The 26,948-nt window shown below is 50.0% G+C and overlaps 1 protein-coding gene across 6 annotated transcripts in view; it reads left to right on the top strand.

Annotated features, from left to right (window-relative positions):
* Positions 1–26,948, top strand: part of LOC136792672 (uncharacterized) — a 390,674-nt gene that overhangs the window by 331,899 nt on the left and 31,827 nt on the right. For 4 of the 6 annotated variants that reach the window (XR_010836810.1, XR_010836809.1, XR_010836807.1 and 1 more), the window contains exons 1-2: positions 18,064–18,305; positions 18,994–19,078. Coding sequence is in view for 2 of the 6 variants with exons in the window: in XM_067014857.1 (XP_066870958.1) it covers positions 18,994–19,078; positions 23,048–23,163 (201 nt within the window). In the remaining 4 variants the exon portion in view is untranslated. Of the gene's footprint in view, positions 1–18,063; positions 18,306–18,993; positions 19,079–23,047; positions 23,164–26,948 lie in introns of those variants that run through there. The other 2 variants (XM_067014857.1, XM_067014856.1) reach the window with 1 other exon arrangement.

Below are 26,948 nucleotides of genomic sequence, written 5' to 3'. Positions count from 1 at the left end.
GTATTGGACGGTGAGATTAACTGTGCCCAGCGTTGATAGTCATCAGAATATCAGACCGGAGGGTAATTCATGACCACTAGCCACCGCTGGAGACTGTGAGCTACCCCAGGGTCTTACCTGCCCAGAAGGTCCTTGGCTGAGGCCCTGAATCTGCCCACCCCGAGGGAAGCTTGACCCCATGCTCCATGGGGAGGCTACATACATAATAAAGTGGAGACTGTAGATCAAGAGCCAACTTTGCCACTAATTGGCTGTGTGACCTTGGACAAGTTACTTAACCTCTCTGGGCTTCATATTCTTCGCTTGAAAAATGGGATAATAGTCGTGCTGTAGTAGGGTTTGGGGGAGGATTAAATAAGCTAATACACTTCAATTTCTTAGAACAATTTCTGGTAGAGTGAGCCTTATGTAAGTGCTGGCAACAGCCAGGTTCTTAACTTTCTCATCTCCTGCCTTTACAAGAGCAAATCACATCACATGCTCTACTCACTCCCAGGGCAAATGGAATCACCTCCTCCCCAGGAGAGATATGCCTAGGGCTGCAAAGAACCTCTAGGAGTCTAGGAGGACAAACGTGCAAGCTTGAATCCCAGCCCTGTCCCATCTTGCTGTGTGACCTAACCCAAGTAGCTTGCTGTCTCTGGGCCATAGTTGCACCATCTCAACAAAGAAAAGGGAACTGTTGCTCTCCGAGGGTCCTGTCAGCTCTAAACTGAACCCTTGGCCTCCCCATCAGCAACGTGTGGTATTTCAAGGCAGTGAGGAGATGGTCTGTGTGAGAAGGGCACAGATTTGGCCCCTGAGTGGGGAGAAAAAGGCCCCAGGAGCTGGGATTGATAAGGCTCCCTTGTCTGCCAAATTCCTGGGGACCTTTTTGGCCTCAGCAGGCATCTCACCAGGTCCAAGGGTGAGCAGCCCAGTGGCTCCAGCCCCCTCCTGCCTGCCGCCCCGTGTCCAGCTTGATGGGGCTGAATCAGCTTCCTCCTGGGCTCATTAGCTCGGCAGGCAGCTGGGGCGCAGGCAGCTCTGTTCCCACCAGGTCCTCGGGGAGGGTGCTCCCTCAGTACCTGTCCAGGCCAGGAGGGGCAATGCCGTTTCCTTAATTCTGTCCTGGCCGAGGGTGGAGGGGACAGGCGGGCATGTGAGGGGCCCTGGAGAGGACATACTGCCCCCAGGTTTTCTTCCCCTCATGCCCTAGGTCTGCTCTCTTGTCACCCCCCGACCCACCCCTTCACCTCTAACCCTTTCCCCTCTCAGCTCTGCATCCCTGGCAGCAGGAGGCTGGGCACTGGGCCACACAGACCCAGGTTCATTCCTGGCTCTGCCACCTGCAGGCGGGGTCGCCTGAGCAGCATTTGCGCCTCTCTGAGCCTCAGTTTCTGCATCTGTAAAATGGGCATCACAACTCTCCTCTTGCAGGTTTGCGCAGAGGGTTGACAGAGATGACAGCGGAGGCCCAGCTTGTCCGGGGATGGGGTGGTGGGGGCGGGGTCTGCAGCGCTGCCCCTGAGCTCCTTCTTTGCTTCTCTCCCTTCTGGCCCCTCTCTTTGTTCTTGCCTCATTGTTCCAGGTCCCTGCAGCCACTGATTTCCCTTCCTCGGGGCTGAGGGGTCAGTGGCTGCCTTTCCTGGCCTAAAAATACCCTGCTTCACCTTCTGGGTTTCACTTCAAGTCCCTCCCGAGTCCTGCCTCTTTCCCACCTCTCATGTCTTACTTCTCTCTCCCTGAACCCCCCCCCCCGCAATCTCATGTTAATCTCCTAACAACCTTTCTGACATCAGCTAAATCCCTCTTATCTTGGTTAAGCATTTGGGGGAACTCAGAGCTTCTTGTGGCTTAGGGAGTTTTTCCTGCTGCTTAAGGATCTCTTCTTTCTCTCTCTACCTCTCTGTCTCTCTCTCCCACCAACACACATACAATACCCGCACATCACCCTGGGCCACTGGACCAGTGGGCTGGTCTCTGGGCGGGAGAAGAAGTCACAGTGTGATTCCTGGGAGGGCATCGCTCCTTATCCATCAGTTAAGTCATCTATTAATAAGATGCTTTTGCACTTCCAAATGCCCTCACCCTGGAGGAAAATGAGGCGAGGGTGTAGAGGACAGTGTCCACCCTTCACGGAGCAGCTGGGGAGACGTGGGCACGTGGAGATATGACAGCGTCAGAGCCAGCAAAGGGAGTGGGGACCAGTCAAGGCTTCTGGGAAAGGGGAGCTCAAGCCAGGATGCCAGGAGTACAGCTTTCCTGGAGATAAGGACCCGCACAGTAAGTGCAAGGAGGAAGGGACAGATGTGCAGCAGTGACTGCAAGCCAGGATGCGTCCATGGAGGGAGGGCTGCGAGGGTGAGAGCAGATGTCCAGAAGGCAGGGGGAGCACCCAGAGAAGGCAACTTGAGGCCACTCTGGGGAAGACCTGGAAAGCCAGACCAAGCTCGCCTCCCTGGGAAAAGATGTTCCCGAATGTCCCTGACCCTGAGTCATTTGGTCTCTCTCGGGATAGATTCATAAGCCTCCTCAGCCCTGTGCCAGCTCTGGTCCTGCAGAAAGTCACTGCAGTTGGGCAAGCCTCAATTTCCCCATCTGCTAAGTGGGCACATGAATAACAATACTATGTATTAGCCTGGGTTCTCCAGAGAAACAGAACCAGTAGGTACTTTCCTCATAGACTTGTTCAGAGACCCAGTGGGGCTGGTGAAGGGCCTGGCCTACAGTAGGTGCTCAGTAACTGGTGAACGTCATGGTGGTGGTGGTTGGATTTTGCACTGCTGGTGTGACCACCAGTCATGATTATCCGATGAACCTGAGGAGCAGGTTGGGGGCTCCCCTCTGGCTCTGGAGGAAGTGGACGCTGCCAGGGAGGGTGAGGCGGCCGGTCCCAGGCCTGGCTGGGATCCTTTCCAACACAGAGGAGACATTCCAGCCCATGAGAAATAAAAGGCCAACTGGGGAATGCATGCCAAGCGTCCATAATCGTCTGTAATTTGGATTCAGCCTCTCGAGGCAAAAGGATTTTGTCAAAGGCTTTTCACGGTCCAGTGGCCCCATAGCCCAAGGTCACTTGGATCGAGTCCTCTCTGACACATATTTATTATCAGGTGGAAATGGCACTTGGGTTTCTCCCAAGCTGTGTGCAGACACTGCCTCGAGCCACTGCCAAGCTCCCCAGCGGGCAGCCTTGGCAGAAGCATGGCTGTGAGAAGGGCTGGCCCCGAGGGCACACCGGTGAATGTCAGTGGCCAGGGGGAGAGTGGGCGGAAGTCCGTCTCTGCTGCCCACTCAGCAGCTGTGCAATCTACCTTCAGGCCAGGATTTAAACTAAGCCTCGGTGTTCCCATCTGTAAAATGTACGTAAGAAATACCTGTAAGATGTTAACTGTGCCCGGCCCAGGGTGAGCCCCCGAAAGCTTGCAGCTACTACGCTTACTTTTATTAACAACTTCCTCCTCATTTCTGAACCCACAGGGGAAACCACAGTGCAGCGTGTAAGAACTTGAGTGTCCTCCCATATGCCACTGGCTCCCTGGGTCCAGGGACAGTCTGCTTGCAGCGAGCGGCTGGGCTGACACTAGCCCTGGAGGAAAGGAGGGGTGCCTGCCAAGACCACATTTTACGATGCAAAAATAAGGATGAGGGCTAGTCCCCTCAGTTGTGAATTTCTTTATGTACAACATCTTATATAGGTGTAAAACTGACATTGCATTTAGTTATTCATTTCTCAAATGGCCTTTATGGAGGAGAATTTGACTGTGTGGTGGCCTGGGAAAACCAGACTCCATTCACTTGTGCTCTTGCTGCTGGATACTCTGTGCCAGCTGCAAGTTCTGCCACAGCGATCGTGTTTCAGGGACACCCTGTGCTGGGGTCCCCGACTCCAGATAAAGATGCTGAGGGGTTGTCTAGTGGTATTGGGAGGAGGTGGTTAAGAGCAAGGACTATGAAGTCTGAATGCTTGGATTCTGACCCTTACCCACAGTCCCTGGCTGTGTGGTCTTAGACGTGTTACTTAACCTCTCTGGTCCAGTGTCTTCAACAGTAAAATGGAGACATTGTGGAACTGACTTTACAGGATCGTTGTGAGAATTACACTGGGTGAGTACACGTGAGTGCATTAGCACAGGACCTGGAGAATAACAAGCTCTCGGGAAGTCTGTTTATTACTAGAGAGGGTGAGTCCTTTCAGTTTAATATTCATTCAACAGACGTGAATCAAACATCCACTGAATGTTGGTTACTGGGGTGAACAAGACAGAAGAGGTCCCCAAGTGCACAGCCTGGGTGCAAGGATGGATATGGAGGGCCATTGACACAGATGCCTCTTTAATCGCAGCTCCAAGGAAAGGCCTGGTGTGAGATGTGGCTGCAGCCCCCGTGGCCCCCGTGTGGCCCCAGGATACCCAATCTTGTGATCCAAGGGCTCGTTGTCCTAGGACCTGCAGGGGCATTTTGGGAGGCAGTGCCTTTGGCCAATGTACTCACGTGACATCAAGGCAGAGACCCCCACCATCAAGGCCACAGAGCCAAAAGCTGGGCGGTGCATGGAGGGGGAAGCAGCAGTGATTGAGCTGGAAAGGCCTGGATGGTGACTCAACCCCAACCACGAATCACAGCCCTCTTGTCCAGCTGAGGCCCTCTCTGGCCTCTGTTTCCACTTCTGTGACTCTCAGGGGAACTATGGGCCTCTAGGGTACAGAGAGGATGCTCCAGGCATGTCTGTGTCCTACAGGTCACCTAGGGAAGGAGGCAAAGTGGAGAACGAGCCTGGATTGGGCATCCAAGACCACAGCTCAAGTCCCAGATTCCTTGGTGGCTGTGTGACCTTTGAGAAGCAACTTCTCTGTGTCTTGTTTCCCCATTGCTATGATAGAAAGAGTAATCTCACTTCCCAGAACCCTCGTGAGGTTTGGTGCAATAAGCCATAGGCAGAGGCCATTAGTTGAGTGGCCCTTCATCAAAGACAGCAGAGCATGTCACCAAGGGGCAGGACCAGGCTCAGGAGTGGCGCTGGGCTGGGCTCAAAACCCAGCGCTACTCGTTTCCAACCACAAGGCACTGGGCATATCACCAGACCTCACCTCTCTGGGCTTCAGCTTCCCCATCTGTAAAGCAGGGATAATGGAAACCTTCCCTGCATCCTTGGTCTGCTGTGAGGGATAGAGGAAATACCAGACCACAAACACACAGCACAGCACCTGGAGGGGAGCAAGGGCTCTCTAAGTGGTAGGTAACATATAGTCAATGGTCAACGAGTGTTTTTTGAGCACCTACTAAGAGCCGATCACCTTTCTAGGCACTTGTGATAGAGCAGGGAGGAAAACAGCTCCCCTGGAGCTTACGATCAAATGGGAGAGATAGGCACAGATACGATGAAATAAACTGTAGAATAAGTTAATGAAGGTAAGTGCTTTGGGAGAAAATAAAGCAGGTGGAGAGGATAGAGAGTGTTGAAGGGGGTTGAAATCTTGATGGAGTGGCCAGGCCTCGGTGTAAATGTGGTGTTGAGTAGAGAGCCAAAGGCAGCAAGAGCATGGGGCAGGGAATTATCTGGGATAAAAGTGGTCTAAGCAGAGGTATGGTCAGTGCAAAGGCCCTGGGGTGCATCCTGGGAGATGAGGAGGAGGAGGAGAGAAGCATGGGGTTGGGGTCAGGGAGATGGTCGGGCAGATCCTTGTGGACATCACAAGGGCTTTTCTCGGAGTAAAACAGGACCTATCAGAGGATTTTGAACGCAGCAATTGTGTGATTTGATATGTTCTGAAAAGAGTACTTTGACTGATGTGTTAAGTACAGACTAAAGGGGAAACGTTGGGCCCAGGGACAGTGTTAGGAGGCTGTGGTCCAGGAAAGAGGTGAAGGTGTTGGTGATGGCAGTGAGGGGTGAATATTATCGTTGCCTAGCTTACCAAGCTATTGCATATGTGTCTCATGTGGGGCCTCATGGTAGGCACTGCCTCAAGTCGCCCCCTTGTTAGCCCATCCTGTCGGTAGTGGGTGCCCGCCCCGCCCCGCCTGCCCCCAGCCAGAGTCGCATCTCCTGCCCACCTCTACCAGACATTTGTCAGCCACCCTTTAACTGCAGCCCAGCCAAGCACAGAGGTGTCAGCGCCTTTAATCTTCCGCGGCGCCAATCTCCCCTTCCCCTTAATCATGGCAGCCGGAGTGTGCTGGCCCCAAGCCAATTTGTCTACATCTGTCTGAGACTAAGGGGCCCGGAGTGAACTCCAAATGCTCTTCGGAAACCACAGAATCACCCCAGCCGGGAGGAGCCTCAGGGACACCAAGTCTGGTGTCCCCATTTCATATACACTGAGGGTTGGTGAGGCAAGGCCCCCCCCCCCCACTCCTTGCACACTGGTTAGTTGCCCTGTTGGTTAGTTGCAGAGCCACCATTAGAACTCAAGTCTGGGTCCCAACTCTGCATTCTCTGGCTCCGCATGGAATGGCCCCACCCTTTGCAAAATGTTTTGCCTCGTCCAGTAAAGACCTCGTCTTTCCACTGTACAGACCAATGTCCCTCCCTCTTCTGACCTGAAGACAGGTGGGCTATTAACCACATCTGATGGTGAGCCTGGGGTCCACTGGAGTCCACTGCTGGGTGGCCAGAGCTGTGTTAGTTCAGATCTGCCATGTAGGAGGAAGGGAGCGTTGAAGAAAGCAAGGTAGGATACAGCGAATCTGAGCAGAGGCTGTCCTGGGAGGTGGCAGGGGGCTTTGGGTGCTGCCTAGTACTTTTCATGACTTCCCTGGACTGGTACTGTCTTGGCACTTGCTTCTCCAGGTGATCAGGACTTTGCTCCCAGCACCCTCACCAACATGGTGTCAGCACACTGCTGAACTTTCCCCAGATAACAGGTGAAAACGACGGTGCAGCTCTAATGTAATATACAGCATGATGACTATAGTTAATAATACTGTATTGCATATTTGAAAGTTGCATAGATGGTAAAACTTCCCATCACGAGAATAAAAGTTTGTAACTATTGTTGTGGTGGACTTATGGTCTAGCTAGACTTATTGTAGGGATCGTTTTTCAATATATACAGATATTGAATCATTATGTTGTATACCTGAAAATAATACAATGTTATACGTCAATTATATCTCAATTTTAAAAAAAGAAAGAATTATTGGGGGACATACTAGGATCTGTCTGCCACACAGATTTTGTTGAAGAAGGTCTTTCAGAAGAGATGACAGTTGAGCTAAAACCTGAATAAATAGGAGACAACCACGCAAAGACATGGGGAAGCAGCCAGGAACAGCAAGTGCAAAGCCCCTGAGGTAGTTATGAGTTTGCAGAAAAATTTAAAAGCCCTGTGTGATTGAAGTATATTGAACAGAGGGAGGGTGGGATGCCACAGTGCACGAAGAAACAGAAGGAAATCAAATGGGTGAGAATTAGGGCTAGGAACACAAGACTTGAACTCAGGAGACGCAGCCTCACATCCCAGGCTAGCCTCCTCACTCACAGGGTAGTCCTGGGCCATTCCCTTTCCTCCCTGGCCCAATCTTCCCCTCTGTGGACTGAAGGGGATCGAGTCTGACGGTCCTGAGGACCCTTCTAGCTTGAGCAACCCTGGAGTCTCTGATATACTGAATGATACCTGTCGCTACTTAGTAAATGATGCCAAATTAATTAAGGCCTGGGAATGTGATTATATCCACCTTGGTTTTCTCACACTTCTCGGGAGTCATTGGGGGGCAGGGAGAACTATGCAACAGCAAAGAAGGCAACAACACATGAAGGGACATGCGTGGGGTCTTTGAATCCTCCCAAATCAGTGCCCAGCGTTCTGGACCCCAGCTGGAGTGCCGCAGGTCTGCACAAATCATTAAGCCCCCTCACCAGGCAGTATACTCAGCGTGGGGCTCAGCCCTCCTCACTGACAATCCACACGGAGTTAGTTTGGCCCATGAAGCGCTGGGATCGTATTTCTGCCTGTCCTTGCCATGGAAAAGCAGAAACATGGTGGTGGTTGGGGGTTTGGGGTTTGCTGGGGATTTTCTTCTTCTTCTTCTTTTTTTATTTGGTCAGTTCCAGAAGAAACGTTGGCTTTCAGCAGGCCCAGTGGAAGGAAGGGTGGGCCCCAATCAAAGTGGGACTCTGTCCAGATTTCCTCTCATCACTTTTGGGGAGAACAGGCTATTCCCTGCCAGGAGGAGGGCAAAACAGAGGGACGATGGATGTTCTGAACACTCGGTTCCATTGTGTGGTCACCTCGAAGACACAGAGTTCAAAGAGAAGCTGGGAGGTGTTGAGAGCAATTGCTAAGAACTGGGGTTCTGAAGGGAGAGTTGGACGTTCCACTGGGACATTGTCCGGCCAAGGGGCAGTGGTCCTGACAGCCCTCCGCTGCCTGGAGATCGGGAGTTTGGCGAAAACGTCCCAGTGTGTGGTGACGACTGATATTGTTTTTGGAAGTAGATTTATTGTTTTTGTAAAATTGACACTTTCCAGTTGTGTAAGAAAATAGGAGGGAGGGAAGGAGGGAGAGAGGGAAGAAGAGAGGGGAGGAAGAGAGAAAGGAAGAACAGATGCTGAAAAGTGCAAGGAAGAAAGAAAAAGTCATCTTTAGGGCTTCTGAATTAGACTTTCTATACTGTAAGTCCCTTGAGGTGGGGGTGGGAGGAACTGTTTCCCACTTGTACCCCCAGGATCTTTATTAAGGGGGAAGATGGTCCTGTAGGGAAAAACATGGTGAGCTCAGGATTTTCCTAGGAGGGCCATTCACATCCAGTTGGATTGGAAACCAAGTGTGCCCACACTCCTGGATCTGGTGCTATTCCCTGAAGGTGACTCCTAGTGCCTGGGTCTGCCTCCTACATAGCCTTGGGAGCTTCCATGGAGGGAGAAAATAGGCAGAGTATAGTATCTGTGATTCATAGAAGAAACTTGCAGGAGGAGATGGGCAGGGGTGGGAAATGGGGACACAGGGCTTTGATTTTCATTCATGCCCTAGGCAAGCTGGTGCCACTTGTTTTTGGTACATGGAAAGGTAAGCAGCATCTGGAAGCCTAAATAAGGAATAATTTTCTCCTCCATCTTTTTGTCTCTGATAATAATCTCCTAATTAGAATTTGAGATGTTCAATTATACAGAGGGAGAGTGTCCAGTGGCACAGCACTCTCAGGCGTGCTTGATGTTCACCAAAGCTGAGGGTTTAATCCTTCCTCCTTCTCAAAATGGAGAAAACTGAGGCTCTGGGATTGGAAGTGACCTCCTCAAGGTCACAGGTTTATTCAGTGATAGAGGGAGGATAAGTACACAGACTTTCTCACATCTGGTCTTTGCTCTTATTTCTCTAACTTCAGTTCCCACTATTCTACCCCAGGGCTTTGTCCAGCACAAGTTGTGAACCATCCATGCCTTCCACTCTACTGTTCCTCATTTCCACACTGTTGCTTATGTGCTTTCCTCTCTTTGGAAGTTCTCTGTCCTCTCTGGCAAGTTCCAAGTTGTATTGGGAGACAGTTCAGATGTCCTCCAGACTGCCTTCCCTGATACCCCATGGTGAAGAAATGCCTGCCCTGTTCCTGCACTGCATTTGTGCCATTTACATTTATTGTTGTAATCTTTTAGAGTGTCTCCCCAACTACACTGGTGTGCTTGAAGGCAGTAGCTATGTCCTGTTTAGCTGTGCTTCCCTAGAGCTTCACACAGATAAATATTTGTTGAATGAATTTGAATTTGTAGATATTCTCATAACTTTATGCTGAAATGACAACCATCATATTAAGCAGCCTCCTTCAGCACCAGGCTTAGAAACAGAGACATCTGACTGCCAATCTTATCTTAATGGTGCTCACCTGAAGATAACAGTACTAATTATTCTATTCCAGTGCCTGTGACCCCTCACTAAGCAGATAGGAAGGGGCTAGCCCTCTGTCTCTCACTTCCAGGAGAGCAATATGCCCTCTTTTTTTGGCTGTAGCCAGGAGTGTGATGAAGCTGATAGCTCATCAGTGATCTGTTTTATAATTGAAATATTAATTATAACTACTTCTCATTTTCTAATGAAATGTCCTTGTCTCAAAGTCCATCAACCTTAGAACCAGGAGATAGAAATGATAAATGGCCAAGACTCTCTAGAAATCCCTTGGAGGATTCAAGGTGGCTGGCTTCCTTACCACCACAGATGTTGGCCTCAAGGCTGAGTACTTGTCTCCATAGCCAGCGACTTGCTGTATGAACTTGGACATATCAATGACCTCCTCTGAGCTTCCATCACCCCACTGATAACATGGAAATAAATATACTATTTGCCTTACAAGGCTGCTATGAGAGGGCTCCAGGCAGTGCTAAGCATGTGCCAAGTCATAGAAGTTATTATTAATATTATTGTTGTTGTTAGTAGGGCAGTTGGAGCCTGACTGGCTGGGTTTCAATCTTGGCCTTCCCAAGCTGGGAAACCTCAGACAGGTAACCTGAGTCTTTGTTTCCTCACTTGCCAGAGAGGGTAATACTAGTTCCTACCTCACAGGGTTGTTGTGAGGATTAAATGAGATAATAATGTGGACTAGATCTTAGAATAGTGGCAGGCACATAAGCAGTACCTGATAAATCATAGACATAAATGGGGGGATTTTTTAGGGGTCCTGGAGGAACACCCCCAGACAATTTCAAGGTGCCTTTGCCTCTGAAAGGGTAGTCAAGATGCAAGAAGAATGCACACTTGTTGAGTGTAGGCTACACAGGGCCCCTGCCCTCCTGGAAAGCACATTCTATTTGGAATATGGCAACAAACAAGTCAATAGTAAAATGAGGATGAAGTAGAGCCAGTTGGGTCCTGGGCCCTCTAGATGAGGAGATCAGAGAAAGCAATGCTGTTGAATGCGCACATGCAGTGCCCAGGCCTCCATTCAATCTCCGAAAGTCTTTTTCCCAGGAGCCCTAAGGGTTCATATGCAAATTAGCACTTGGAGATTTGCCCAAATATCCCAGAATTCTTAAGGGGAATTTGTAGACCAGCAGCCCATCCCCAACTCCCTTGGAGAATGCTTCAATGCATCTGCCTTCAAATCCTGAATCCTCTTTCCCTCATCTCTGCCGTGTGATTTTGGACAGCTTACTTAACCTCTCTGAACCTTGGCTTCCTCATCACTAATGCAACGTGGTTATGATAATAATACCAAACTCAGAGAGGAGATAGGAGAATTCAAGGAGATCATATATAAGAAAACACACACCTACAGTTCAAAAATTTTAGCCATTATTTATTCTTTTTCTTTACCTTTCCACCTCCTTCTCCTTTCACCCCTCTTTTTATATACCTTCTTCACTCTACCCCCCATCTTATACTTCTTTCTTTTCTTTTCATCCTTTTCTTTTCTCTGCTATTTATTCCCTTTTTTCTTCCTCCTCCTACTCCTTCTCTTTCTTGATTCTTCATCTTCTCCTCCTCCAGGTAAATATCAAAATAGATTTTACCCAAGCAGGGCTAAGAACATCAATGCCCTCAAACTATCTCCCAGTGGCCAAAGAACACGTTCTGCCCCGGTAAGCAAAACATGAAAGTTTGGCTGAGAGACACTGCTAGCCAGCCTCCTGGTGGTAAGTGGGCAAAGGGCTCCTCACTCCATTTCCTGGGCACTGAGACGATGGCTGAATTGGCCTCCCTGCTGTCCACACATACCTCCTTTTCTTCCGTCAACTTGGAGTATAAATATATTATGGCCATACTGTGGAGGTATGGGGTGGGGCTTGGGGGTTCCTCTCAAAAGCCAGAAACAAAGGCATATTGCTTCTAACTTAGTTTAGCAGTTTTCAGTAATGTAATTTTCAGTTCATTTGGTTATCAAAACCACACGTTTCCCCCCTTACTTCGCACCAGAAAGGTGAAGTAGATCTGGGCCGTGCTAGAGGGTGCCACTGGTTTGGTATTCTCTTTTTATATCCCCACTAATTTCTCCATGCTGTGGAGAATTTGTCACACGCGCAGGTCTGTTTGATTTCATTAAACAGAATATTTAAGCATAAAAATTGTTTAATCGCCTTGTGTCATTATGAGATGAATTTCATTTTGCATACATTTGCATATTTCATCAGAATTAAGGCTGCTAATATGCAAAACAGAGACAGGTTGTGGCTGAGGTGTTTATTGTAATAGCTGCAGGCTGTTCCACTTGGACAGCTTTCTAGGTGGTGGGGAAAGAGGGGGAGGGAGGACTTGGGGTGGCTCAGAACACTTCAGGAAGCTCGTGGGTCTCTGGGGCTTCTACCTCGGTGGAGCAAAGATGGATGGGCGTGGCCTGCCTCCCTGCCCTAGGAGACTGGCCAATCAGAGTAGGCTGGGCTGAAGAGGCAGGAGGCCCAGCTGTCTGCCCCAGAGGCTCCTGGGAACTGGTGGGTACCAGGGCTGAGGTGAGGGACCAGAGCGAGGCTGGGGCCACGCTGTTGGCTCAGATGCATGCACGCCCCCAGGATAGGCACATGACATTCTGGAGGCCTCCGCAGCCTTCTCTCCTTGTTTGTGCTGCTGCTTCTTCCTCTGCTTGCATTTTTTCTTTCCCTTTGTTTTCTCCATGGCTTTGTTTCAAGCCCTATTGAGTTTCTTTTTACCCTTTTTTTCCTCCTCTTTATGTTTCCTTTGCAGGTTTCCCCCCGTGCTTCCCACCACCCCAAATGGGCTGGCATCCTTGTCTATTTTTTCTTCCTCTGCTTCCTGCCCCCTTTGTTCCCACCCTGCTTTGCTTGTCCCTTCCGCTCCCGCCTCACCTCCTCCTTTCTCCATCCTGGACCCCCTTTCTTCCCCGGCCCGACACCCTGGAGAGCATCCGCAGCAGCCAGGAGTGACTTGAGGTGAGGACCGAATTAGGCAAGGCCCCCGCCTTGTGCAGCAACCCCGCCCCTCCATCTGAAATCCTTGATGAATCCCTGCGTTTATTTGAAGGTCAGAGATTAGATACCTATCATTTTCCTCTCCAGGGTCTGCCCTGCTGGTCCCCTGGAGAGCAGGTTCATAGCCACCCCCAGATAGAGGGGAGGAGAATTCTGTGCTTGGTGCATAATGAGGCTGTTTTCAGGGCATGGAGGGCTTTGATACAGAAGCTACTTTCAAAAGAAAGTAGCGTGGACGCTCCCCAACCCCTCCTGTTCTGTGCAGCTGGTGATGAGTCACACCACTCTGGCAAAGATAAGCGAGGGCCATTCATACAAGCAAAGCTGAAAGGCAGCCTGAGCCAGGCACTGGCCTGAAGAAACTAAGCCCCTTCTCCAGGCATCAGTTTCCCTATCCATCTCTTGAGATTCTCCCAAGACTTCCCTGGCAGTTGCAGGCAGGAGACGATGTGGAAAGGGCAGAATATGTTTATTAAATTAACCTTGATTTATTGGGCACCTACTCTACACCGGGCACTAGGTGAACACTGATACAGCTGACATTTGGATGGGGAAGGCAGAGCCCCGGAAGAAAAGAACAAAGATAATGTCAGGGGCTTCCCTGGTGGCGCAGTGGCTGAGAGTCCGCCTGCCGATGCAGGGGACGTGGGTTCGTGCCCCGGTCTGGGAGGATCCCACATGCCGTGGAGCGGCTGGGCCCGTGAGCCATGGCCGCTGAGCCTGTGTGTCCGGAGCCTGTGCTCCGCAACGGGAGAGGCCACAACAGTGAGAGGCAGGCCCGCGTACCGCAAAAAAAAAAAAAAAAAAAAAAAGGTAATGTCAGACAGCGATAAATGCCAGAGGAGAGGCAGTGGATGGTGACTAGACCCTACCACTCCACTTTGCACTGCTCCCTTTGGCTTCTCTTGCTGGTGGCCGCTTCTCGGGTCCATTTTCTGCGCTACATCCCCACTGGCCAGTGGCCCCTCCCCTCCAGACCACCCAGAGGGACCCGCAGAGAATCACTCCTTTTTCTCAGCCTCTTTGAGCATCTCCCCAGAGCTGGTAGAACAGCAGCTGCCAGGCGAACCCGCCCCGGCCAGATTAGCTGCTCAGGCCTCCATTTGAGAGCTGGAGCAATTAAAGCAGAATTAATGGGCTAGTAGGCAACCACCTTCCTATCCGAGGAGGGAGCGAGCGGGGCGGGCGTGTTTTGCTGAGTCCACAAACTGAATGCAATGCTCATCGACCAGGGGCAGGCAGTGGGGAGGGGATGGCTAGGCGAGCTGATGGGAATTAGAGACATCCCTCCCTCTCCACCCCAGCCAAGTACAACTGGTTAGCCACTGGGATCTAAGCATCTCTGTGGGGGACTCCAGCTTCGCTGGTGCGGAACTTTCTGGAATAGAACTTTGCCTTGGCAGCTTTGAAATGCCCAACCCAGTCTTGTTCTGAAATTTGATTTAATTTTTAATATCTTTATTCTCTCCCCAATAGCAAAAGCAATACATTTCCTATTGATTTTTAAAAATCAAATCTTGCAAATATGTATGGCTTAGAAAGCCCTATAAAATTATACATCTGCATATAAATTAGTATCTGATGGGGTGGGGGGAATCAGCAAGAATAGACACCAAACTGTCCACAGCAGTTAGCCCCAGTGTGTGTTTGTGAAAGGGAGAATTGAAGGAGGCTAGATAACATGTAATATATTTGGGCACCAAGATGGATAACGTTGTTTCCTGCTATTGTTACTGTGGATTATATTGTTTTGTTTTTGTATGATAAAAATCAAACACGTTCCTGGTAAAGAAAGAAATACAGAAAGATGTCAAAGACACCCGAATTCAGGCTCTTCTGCTTGCCGGCTGTGTGACCTTCTCCAAGTCATTTGCCCATGCAGGGCCTCAGTTTCTTTACCTGTAGAATGGGTTGTAGACATAATCCTTACCTCAACCTACTGAGAGAATTGCACACAGAGAAATTCCCACAACGCCCGGCGCATGGTGAGCGCTTAACAAATGGGAGTCATTAGTACTGGTTACTGTCCACACTTCTGGCAGGGTGCCAAGCATGCAGGTTTTTAAAGAAACTTGACTTCTGGCATCAAAACCCCATAGGATGCAGGGGCCACCAACATCTCCCTCCCCTACTTCAGTGCGCCCAAGTAAGATGACATAAATAAGGTAGTTCTATTTCCAGGGTATCCAAGTGTCTCAGGAAGTGTCAGAAGATTCTCAGAAAGGGTTGTTGAAAGGCGGTGCAGAACCCAGAGGGAGTACAGACAAAAGCGGTATTGCATTGACATTGACATGACCTGGGAGCCCGAAGATCTGATTTCAGGTTCCTGGTTTTGCCCCTTCCCACCTCAGGGGCTTGACTCTTTCCTTTCTCTCGCCCTCTGGGGCCTCAGTTTCCCCACCTGAGACATGGAACAAGACAAATAGCTAATCTAGCACCCATGAACAGATGGAAAGATATTTTGAATTCCCATCACTTTTTTTTTCTTTGAATGAACTTGTCTATCCAGTGGGCAGGGTCGGAGAGACTCGAGGAGGGATTGCAGCGATGGGAATGCCATCCAGCTAAGTTTCTGCGCTTGAGAATGATGCTTGGGCTCACAGAACTCTGGACAGAGGGCTGCGTTGTCGGGCACTGGACGGAGCGCCCTTCTGGAAGCCGGTGACCGGGTCTGATGTAAGCGTTCCAGGAAGTCCTGAGCCTGAAGGTAAGTGTTTGTGTAAGAAGTCAGGGCGGGGGCAGGAGGGGGGCCGCAGTGATTGTACCAAGGAGGCCAGAAACCTGAGCACGTCCTGCCTGCAGTCAGACGGGGGTCACCAAACCCAGACTAAATAGTCTGGCGGGCCAGGCTCTGGGCTGTCTGGAAAATGATCCCAGGATGGAAAGAACCCGTCGGGGAGGGGCTGAGAGGGGGGCACAGTTAACAACACGGAGCCCTGTATCAGCAGCCATTCCGAGGCCACCTCCCTAAGGTGGGGCCTAACCATGAACCAGACGGAGGTTTGAATTTTTCATTTCAGTTTCCGCTTCTTAATAGGAGAGGGGGAGGGGCTGGGAGGCTGAGGGGCAGCCCGGGGCCCTCCTCTCTGCTCGCCTGCATGAGGTTCAGGGCTGCACACATCGCTCTGTTCTCCGGGCCTGGAGCCAGGTTCTCATACCTGAAAGGGTCCAAGTGCCACTGTGTGGACTTGGGCTGGTTAATTAGCCTCTCTGTGCTTTACCACCCCTCACTTGTCAAGCAGGCATAAGCCTGGGTGCCTTTGTTGATTGAGACTGGGGGCTGAACAAGCATATATGTGCCTTTGGGTGGGTGGGACACAGGTGCCCCCTCCAGGCAGAAACTGTCCCCTGGATTCAAACCAGCAAGTCAAGTACTTGGACCAGGTGCCCTTGGGCAGTGAACAACACGTGTAATCACACCTGGCAGTCCGGGGCAGGAGCATGAAAGGGGTAATTCCTAGTACGTTACTGAGCACCTGCTCTGAGTCCGTCACCACCCTCTGTGCCCATTGACACTAGGAGATGCGTGTTCTTTCCCTCTTCTTAGAGAAGAGAAAATGGAGGCTCAGAGAGGTTAAGTAACTTGCCTGAGGTCACACAGCTGGTTAATGGCAGCATCAGGATTGGAACACAGGTCTAATCCTAAAGCCCTTTCTGTAACCCCTCGTAGCCTTATTACCATGAATGTTATTATTTCCCGCTAATGTTCACAGCAACACAGTTCACAAGAACCAAACAGTAAAAACCGTCCAGGTGTCCACTGATGGATAAATGGCTAAATAAAATTCGGTCTGTCCATACAATGGAATATTATTCAGCCTAAGCAAGGAAGGAAATTAGGACATGTGCTACAACGTGGATGAACCTTGAAGACATGATGCTGGGTGAAATAAACCAGACAAATACTGTATAAGTCCACTTCTATGGGGTACCAAGAGCAGTCAAATTCATGGAGACAGGAAGTAGAGAGGAGGTTGTCAGGGGCTGAGGGGAGGGCATAATAAAGAGTTATAATTTTCTGGGTACAGAGTTCCAGCTGGGGGTGATGAAAAAGCTCTGGAGATGGATTGTGGTGATGTTTGCACAACCAAGTGAGTGTATTTAATGTATTTAATATTTAGTGTATTTAATACTGAGCTGTACACTTAAAAATGGTTAAAAGGGTAAATTTTGTTACTTCTGTATCCCCATAATTTAAGAAAAATCACTTCTTTATGGAGATATTTGGGACTCCCCACTCACCCCCCAAACCAGCCTGCTCGCACAGAGGCCACCGCTTCCTCTTGCCTACCCTCTGCACCCAGAAAACACGGGCTTCCCCTCTGGGCCCAGAAAAGACAGTGGCCTTGCCTGCCTCCATCCGTGAGGGCCAGCCCAGCACCCCCCAGGGTGCCCTACCCCCAAGGGCCAGCCCAGCACCCGCATTCAGGACATCACTCTGAATGAATGACACCAACTACAGATAAACAATAATGCCGTCTGTTTAAATGTAGATGGTTAGAAAAGAGAGTTTCACTGGGGCATTTGAAAATCTGGTTCGCTGAACCACACCAGAGAAGCCCAAGGCTGAAAGCGCCGTGGTTCTCATCTGGGGTGTGAAGCACAGACCCCGCAGTTTCTTCTGAAAGTCCTGGAGAAGCCCCTTGACATCTCCTCCTGATCTTGACTCTACAGAGCATGACCACAGCGACCAGGACACGTGACCTGACTCTGTTCCCTCATCAGGTCTGCAAACTGAACATGTATTTCTCCAATCCTTCTCGGGACTTGGAGTCCTGGCTCCACTGCCCAGCTCTCAGTGAGGCGAGCAGATGGTCACAGAAACCGGTGGTGGCCCGCTCATCCTGACGATGCCGGGGGTCCCTCCCAACACCAGCCCTTGGCTCTTGTGCCTTCCAGGCCTCGGAGCGTCTCACTCTGCTCTGGGCGGTTTTGGAGCCTCCAGCAGGGCAGTGACAGGTGCAGAGAGATGGGCGGTCATGAGCCCATTTCAGAGTTCGTGAAACCGAGGTCTGCACCAGACAGATGATGTGACCGCTCCTTCAGCCCGTTTCCCGGAGCTGGAGAACACATTCATTCATTTTGAAAATATTTGTTAGTTCTCAGCAGGCACAGGGCTGGATGCTGCAGATATAATGAGACGGGTGGGGTGGGAGGTATCCGCCAAGGGTGTCCTACCTTTATCTGGCTCACAATACAGGGGTGGAGAAAAAAGTGCAGCAAAATCTCTCAAGTAAAATTAAACTGGAAACCGGGATAAGGGCTGTGAAAGAGAGGAAAGGGAGCTCGGAGAGCTGATATAGTAGGAACGATTGGTCTGGTCTGGGGAGGTCCTGCAAGGCGCGTCGCTAAGCTTCCTCAGGTTAGCACTGCTGAAAATCAGGCTGAAATCTGATCACCGGGAGGGGGAAGAGAACTTTCTGGACAGAGGGAAAGCCGTGTGTGAAGGCTGGCGTGTGGACCAAGCAAGGTAAGTGCAGATCAGAGGAAGGTCAACATGGTCAGAGTCACGGAGGGGGCATGCGCGGTGGAGAGGGCTAGCCATCCCCTTCCGGAAGGTCTCGGGTCCGCAGCCTGGGGGCCAGAGGAGGCATGGGAGGGGCTCATCAGGGCTGAGACATGGCTGAGTTTGTGTTTTGAAAAGATCACACATATTGCTGAGTGTGCACTGGCTGGAGGGAGCTGGCAGAGATGTGTTAAGGCTACTGCAGGCAACCAGGCGAGAGATGAGGGCTGCCGGCATCAGGAAGGCAGCGGGAAACGCGAGGAGAAGATGACAGATTCAAGAGAGATTTTGGCAGGAAAACCTCCAGGACCCGCTGGGTGGTGCGGGGGGTAGGAGTAAGGGAGAGAAGGGTGCAGGGAAGCCCGACTACTGTGATGGGGTCCCTGGAGGCACGGGGCGGAGTGGGGCAATGAAGAAGCTGCAGTCACAGAAAGCTCTTGGAGGCCAGGCTGGTCCACACCTGTCATCTCACAGATGGGGAAACTGAGGTGCTTAAAAGCAGCATGCCTTTTCCAAGAGAACACAGGGAGGCCGTGGCAAAGCCGGGACCAGAATTCTGTTCTCATGTGACCGATGATGAGATGTCAGCTACAGTCCAGCCAGGGCAGAAACTTCATTCATTCACTCAATCAGCATTTTTTTGATCCCACAGAAATGAATATATCCCAGTTCCTGCCCTCAAGGAGTCCTTGGTGAAGGAGACAGACACACAGACCTGCCATGATAACCCAGGGTTGGTAAGGATCGGAGGGGAATTCACTACAGCTGTAGGAAGCACAGAGAAAGGAAAATTCATTCTGCCTGGGGCGTCTTGAGAGGCTTTAAGAAGGAGGTGGTATTTGAGCTGAATCTCTTAGGTATGTGTTTGCTGGTAGTACAAAGGAAGGAAAGAAAATCAGGCATCAGGAGAGGCATGTGCAAAGGACCAGGGGCATGAAAGTGCGTTGGGCATATTCACGAATTGAAGAAGTGTTGGTGTGAGTGGAGAGTTAAGTGCAGGGAGCAGGGCTGGCCTAGAGACCTGTGTCAGATGGACCTTCTGTGGGAGTGGATCTCAGTTCCCTGGCAAACATTCCAGCCCTGCAGGGGATGGCTTTTGTCATTGTTAACTGGAATCCTCCTTTTGCATGATAAAACATTAACATCCTCCAGAATACAAAAAGATGGAATGGTCATTAGCTTTTCCCATGTCTGACTGCCACATTGCTTCATTAAACCAAGAGGCAGCTTAGGGTCACTGCAAACCACGGGGCCCTGGAGCAAGCCCACCTGGGTACAGACTCCAACTCCACGAGACCTTAGGCAAATCACTGTCTTGGTTTTCTCATCTCTAAGGTGGTGATACATCTACGATTAGCACTAACACACGTACGGGGCTTAAAAGAGTGCCTGGCGCTCATTAGATATTAGCTATGCTTGTTGATTTCACAACAACCCTATAAGAAAGATGCTGTTATTATCACCTCTACTCTAAAGGTAAGAAAGTTGAGGCTTGAAAAAGGTTCAGATGGAAGTTGGTAGAGCTGGGATTTGAAGCCAGATCCTGAGTTCTTATCTGTTGTGCTACACAATGTCTGATCTGAACCTGAAAGTCAGGGATACATGCAGGTGATTCTGGACCGGGGAATCCAATTTCAGGCTGGCAAAGGATGTACTTGGCCTTCATCAAAGCAGGGCTGGTTTTGGCAGGACCATCCAGGGCGGCAGGGCTCGGCATCTGAGCCACGACAATTGCTTTTCCAGAAATGGAATAGCTATGGCAGGAGTATAAACTCTGGAGACAGACATCTGTAGGTGCAGATCCTAGCTCTGACCACCTCCGGGCCGAGTGACCTTGGATGAGGCACGAACATCTCCGAGCCTCGGTTTTCCCATCTGTGAAGTGAGACGTCTGGTTAGCCGAAGTCAAAGGAAACTTCCAGCACCAACGTAACCTCTTAAGTAATAAGTGTCCGTGCAGCTAGCTCAGAGAAAGGAAATGATGTCTCCCCGGGACCGGTTGGACTGTGCTCTGTGGCCACCTAAACTTACTGAGACTCAGTTTACCCGCCTAATAAACAGGCAGAGTAAAACCAAGTGGGACTCTGCCTCCCTCTCAGAGTTATCTCGTGTGCAGGGAATGTGGCTTTGGAGCACTGCAGCCGGAGCTTGATTCCTAAATCTGCCCCGAAGATGCCTTTGTGCAAGTCTGAGTCTTAGTCTTCATCTGTAAAATGGGCACGATAATTCCGGTTTTACAGAATTTGATTGAAGAATTATAGGTAACATACATTTAGCATCTCATGCAGAGTAGTCACGCAGTTAATAGGAAATAATGATAATAACATCCCAGCTAATAGTCTGCGGTAACTCCTTCAGGCTGGGCACTGTGCCTTCTGAGCTTGTATCATAATTCAGATAAACCACACAAAGGTGCTTTGTAAACTGTAAAGTCCGGTGCACATATATATGGCACCAGAGGAAGGTCATTGAATGACCCCAGGACCTCCTTAGGAGCAGAGAGCCCCCATACATGGAGGTTTCACAGTCACCACAAGACGGTGGCATGCACGCCCCCCACCCTAAAAGTTTTCTTGTGTTAGAATTTGAGACACTCCCAACTCAGCAGAGGCATCGGCCGCTCCAGCAAGGCGGCAATAGAGTGCCTGTTGGGTTCTTTTCAAGTTCCAGCGGCATGTAATGACAGCCTTTTCCTCCACTCATAAACCACATATGGAATTAATAGCACCAGCATCAAACCAGATCAGGCTGGGTTTATTCACCAGAAAGAGTGAGATGTTCCGAAAGCAAGGCCAGGAGAGGCAGAGAAGGCTTTAACAAGCTTCTAGGTGGGATTCTTATCCCCCCTCCCTTTTCACTTTATTGAATCTGGTCCTTGCTGATTTGGTTACAGCCTGTGATTTCGGTTTATGATTCAATAACCCATTTGAAAGCTTGTAAATAGCACAGTTTTGCTATCTGCTCTCTCCTCCCCAAGGGGGTTGCTGCTGAGGATAGAGGGGGAGCCTGCATGCTCTCGCAGCTGGGTGGGCAGCCATTGGAGGAGTGTTCTGAGGGTGGGACCGCTGAGCGATGTGGACCTGGGGTGGGGTCTTGACCACTGGATAAGGGGGACCCAGCCTCAAGCAACAATTGGATCCCCCAATCCAAATGAGGATTTCTCCCATCCAGACATGACCGTGTCTGGGTGTTCCTGATTCTCCCACTGGCACAAGCCCAAGCTCACCCCTTAGGAAGCCATGAGTGATCTCAGAGGCTATGGGTCACAGATTCTGTGTCTTCAGAGCCAGATTTCTTGAGAGGGTCATCTACACTCCCTCTGCCACTCCCCACCCCGAAACCCACTGCTAACTGGCTATCCTGCTGGTCTGAAGAGGAAGATGAGAGACTCGTGGCACAGGACCCCACCCCCAGACAAGCCCAGTCTAGAGCAGAACCCCCAGCAACCAGCAGAGGCATGAATGAGTCCAGCCAAGATGAGTCCCAGGCAAATAACCAATCAATGAGTGACTGTTGATATAACTCACTGATTTGGGGTGGTTTGTTTCACAGCAGTAACTGACTGATACACTATCTGCTGGGGGCTTTTCAACTTTATTAACCAAATGACTAAATGAATAGATGAATGCTACAATTCTCTAAATCGTTGGGTCCATGACTTGGAGAGGTCTTAATGGTGGGATTCTGTGCTTCTGAGTCTCTGTGGTTGAAATTCCTGGAATAGAAGCAGGGCACGATCTCTCCAGGAGAGCAGCATGATCTGTGCAGAAAGGTCCATGCTGATCTTTGCCCTATCCCACGTTTCCATTTGATCTTGGTGAGAGCATCCTGGTGCCAGGCAGCTGAGTGTAAAGGGAAGTGGAAGCTGTGGTGTAAACAGTTGAACTGGGACACATCTTCATAACTCCTCTGCCCACAGGGAAAAGCCTAAATGCTATGGGAGGACCTCCAAGCTCTGGTTTGATCTATCTCCTGGTCTTGTCTCCTGCAGCTACACCACCATACTCCCTAAGATGGGACACTCAGTTCTGCTCAATGGTCTCCAAACACATCATGCTTTTTTCATGGACCCCTGCCTTTGCTTCTACCATCTCCTCTGCCCGAGATGCCCTTCCTCCATTTAGCCCCCTAAAGAACCCCTACTCATACTGCAAAACCCAACCATCATAGCCCTTCTATGAAATTTTCCCCCAAACTGAGCTAGAAAACTCTTTCTTGTGATACTGAAATAATTTAATGGCATGTCAGATCACACCCCATTTCCCCAACTAGACTGTGAACTCCTCCAGAGCATGCTCAATAGAACCAAAGAGGGTAGATGGTGAGTGAGTGATCAGCGTGGGTACCTTTCCAACAAGGTAGAACGGTTCTGTGCAAATACCATGGGCACTGGAATCAACAGATCCTGGGTTCAGATGCAGAGGATTGTTACTCCATGAGACTAGGCTAATTCCACTGTTTCATGGGTCTTAGTTTTCCCAGCTATAAAATGGGACCAAGAGTGATCATGGCAGGGCACACTATCTCCAGAGAAAAGGCTCCCTCCCTTCTCCCTGCCAAGGGACTCAGCCCTCCTCTTCTGGGGGGAGGGCTGCCTCTTTGGCCTTCTTCCTGACACCTCTCCCAGGGGTGGCAGGTCTCAGGAGGATGGGAATCAGGGAGAGACTGGAGCTCAGGGTTCTCTGAAGGTACTTTTCTTTCCCTAGGGAGTCTCCGTGAGCAGTGTGCCACCGTCATCATCATCTTCATCATCCACATCAACTCCTATTTATCAGACACCAGTGAGGACTTTCCGTTCATTATCTCTCAACAGTCCTGCCAGGTAGAGACTCCTATTATCCCCATTTTAAAATAAAAACACCGAGCCTTGGGGAGGTGCTAGGACCTGGTGAGATGATTTCTCTCCTTCTCACTGTTCTCTTCTTGGTCTGAGGATCTCTTATCTTTGACCTTGTATCTCTGTGCAGTTAGTCATGGGGGAAACCATTGTTTGATGTGGGGCTGATCTCAGTGAGCCTATGGTTTGGGTTTCCTGGGCTCCACACTCTGCTCCCTGGAGACCAAAGGAGAGAGAGTGGGAAGCAGTGTCCAGGAGAGCTCCTAGGGCTTGGAGTAGCCTCAGTGAGGTACTTCTGCATTTGTCAGCACCGCCTGATGCGTTCTCCCCAGTTCCCCCTGTTTGACAGACATTTCTTCAGTGCCTAGTGTTCGCCAGGCTGTGTGCCAAGAGGAGGAGATGCTGAAATAAATGTCATTGTCATGCCCTCAAGAGCCTACCAGTCTGATGGCTGAGGAAGCCCTGAAGACAAGCTTCTGGAGGCCATTTATCTAAAGGCTGTAGTTAATGACACTTGGAAGTGAGAAGCCATTAAGGTATCATCTTGGTGTCAACTCCAGTCAATTGCTCATGGCTTCCTCGATGCTCAAGGGCTTGGAAAGAAAGGATGCTATGATTGATTAGCAATGTCTGCCATGTGCACGGCTCGGAGAGTTCTGCCCTGTGTGCCAATTACCTGCTACCCCTGGTTGAGCAATGCTACTTTTTGTAGGTGTGGCAGCCTACCCAGTCAGAAAGGTTTAAGGAAGTCATAAACAGGATTTTTGCAATCCTGATCTGAGCATGGTCTACATGCCTTGGAGGAAGGAAGGATTTCTACTCCTGGGAGAGTCTAGAAGGCTCCCAGAAGTGCTGACAAGTGAGCTGAGCTTGAAGGATAAGATTTCAGTATCTTATAAGTGATTCCCATTGACATATACTGAACACTTAGTGTATTCCATATATTTTTCAGATGGAGAAGATGTCAGGGAGGACCTATCAGGCAGCAAGGTACAAGGGACATCTTGAATGTGGTGTAGCGAGGGTGACAAGAGAAAGGAGTATGAGGAGAACAGAGCTGGGGGCATGGGGGAGCAGCTCACAAAGGTTCTGGAGTAGAGTTTGCCTTTCACCCCACAGGCCCTAGGAGCAATGGGGCACCTTGCATTTGAGCACAATTTCTCTGCATGGAGCCACCAGTGAGGGGGCGGCTGCCGGGCTGAGATATCTTCTCCCTGAGTGTTCTCAGCCGGGAGAACAGAGCTCCTGCAGCTATGAGGACACTGCTATTTTAAGCCACCTGCCAACAGCCCGCCTGCCTCCCCCCCTGCTGTCTTGACATGCGACTCCTGGCAGCGAACCCAGTGTCACCCCAGCAGACAGCGCTGGACGGCTGAATGCAGGTGCACACCTGGGCAGGTGACAGCTGTGGGGACCCAAGCACCTTCCCACCCCTAGCGCCCAGCATCCTTGACCCACTAGCCTGGGGGTGGGGCTGAGGGGAACCCACATCCTGCCCCTCTCAGACAAGGCAGGCAGACCTGGGGGCTAACCTCTGGTCTTACATATGTGGTAAGACATCCCTCTTCTCAGAGCCTCTGTTTTTCCTCATCTGTAAAATGGGCATAATGATGAAATAATCATGCTGCCTCACAGGATGCTGGGGGAGCTCTTCAGGCGATCAGATATGTAAGGGACCAGCACTGTGCCTGGCACATTTTAGGAGGTGAGAGCATCTATACCAACCACCAGCACGCTCCCCCCCACTTACCCTGCTTTATTCCTCCCCACCTGACATTATGTTGGATATTCATTGGACCATGACAGCAGAGACTCTGGATCCTTAGCATCTAACAGTGCCTGACACATAGTAGGTGCTCATAAGTAGATCCTGAACGAAAGGAATGGTCCTTGTTATATAGTTTCACCTCTCTAAGACTTCATTTCTCATCTGTAAAGCCTTCATTCATCCATTCATTCACCTATGAGTCACTGAGCTCCTACTATGCCCCAAGCACTGTGTGAGGCTCTAAGAACCAAAACTGTGCAAACATGAATGGCCCACAACGTCCAGACTGGGTCTGTTTTCATCCGGTTAAGGATTAAATTCCTAATTCTAAAAGTAGACAAAATTAGAGATTATTTGACCTCCAGACAGGTGGATTTGTACCCAGTCTCATCACCATTCATAAAACAAGAGCCAGCCTTGTTGCCATGGCCTGCCATCGCCAGATCTAGTTGGGGAAGAAGGGGGGATAAAGGAGTATGGTGGTCCCTAGTCCAAGCAGCATGAAGGGATCATTTGGTGGTGGAGAGCCAGGTGTGGTCCCAGTGCCTGTGGTTCCTTGAGAAGCCTGGGTCCACCTGGCCAGTTGGGAGAAGGTCAGCAATTCTACCAGTAGGTTCCTGAACGTGTCACCCCTTGGCAGGGAGCAGTGTGTGTGTCCAGATCCTCAGAGACTGGTTGGCCCTGGCTCAGGTACCAACCTAACCCTGCCCAATTATATCTCTCAAAGCCAACTGCACTCTACCATTGCAAATATAGCATCTGTATCCAAAATTCAACCTTGTGTGTGACAACCCATTTTCACCTCTAATGGATCAGAGCTTGCTCCCTGCCACCAGCCTAGGTTCAAATCCTGGCTTTGCTCCCTACTGACTGTGTGACCTCAGGCAAATTGCTTAACCTCTCTGTGCTTGCTTCTTAATCTATAAAACAGGGATAATAATAGCACCTACCTTATTAGGCTATTAGGAGGAGAAAATGAGTTGTTACATGTAAAGCACTTAGAATAGGACTTGGTACTCTAGACAGTGGGTAAGAACTTGCCATTTTTGATGATCATTATCATTTGAGTCATAGACTTCTGGCATTATTTAATGAAGAGCCTAGTCTGGAGATCAACGGGTATAAGTCTTTTTGCAAAAGTTGGGGCAGTGGGGTGAGAGGTCCTGAATCCCAGAAGAGATTGTGCTGGAGACTCCCTCTTGGTACTTAACGCTTCACTCCCCTGTAACAGCATCAGACGCCCACACCTTGGCCATGGACTCATGTGGGCAACACTTGCTTCCTCTCTTCTAGACACTGAACGTGCCCACGTAATTTTCTCTGGCTAATGGGCTATTAGCAGACATGATGCAGGCAGAGGCTGGAAATGTACTTGCCCCTCTATGTGTTACTGACAGCTACTGAAATGTGGAGGCCATTCTTTACACAGCATTATCATGGTAATAGCTAACTGATACATCTGACAAGGCATTGCCAGCAAAGGATTCTGGTGACGATTATAAGAAAGAATGCATGCAAAGTGTTTAGTATAATGGTAGACACATAGTAAACCTTCAACTAACCTTAACTATTTTCATCACATCCTCATCATCTTCATCAGTATACCCTCTCCCCACAGCTAGAGCCAAGGTTCCCTTCCCCTAACTCAAGGTCACGTACCTTTCAAGGACCTAGCACACATCTCCACCTGCTTCCCAACCGGCCTCTCCTTGATGTTCTGAAGAAATGAGAAAGAAGTGTTAAATTTGTTCTTGGCTACTTTTCCTTGCAACTCCCAGAGGCCCTGCTTACAAACTGAATCAGTTATCAGCTAGTTAGGCTGGCGGTCCCCGGAGGTGCCGCTTGAATACAGATAGGGACCCATGCATTATTCAGTGCGAAGACGGGGAGAAATGAGCAATGCGTCCAAAGCCAGAACAGCAGTGGCAGTAAGGGAATAATTAGCGAGCTGTCACTTGTCCCTGTCACTGTTTCCTCCCTTAACACATGAGGGAAAATAAAA

The sequence above is a fragment of the Kogia breviceps genome, chromosome 15, assembly GCF_026419965.1.
Source record: "Kogia breviceps isolate mKogBre1 chromosome 15, mKogBre1 haplotype 1, whole genome shotgun sequence".
In the NCBI taxonomy this organism is placed as follows: Eukaryota; Metazoa; Chordata; class Mammalia; order Artiodactyla; family Physeteridae; genus Kogia; species Kogia breviceps.
This window is presented reverse-complemented; position numbering and strand designations above follow the sequence as displayed.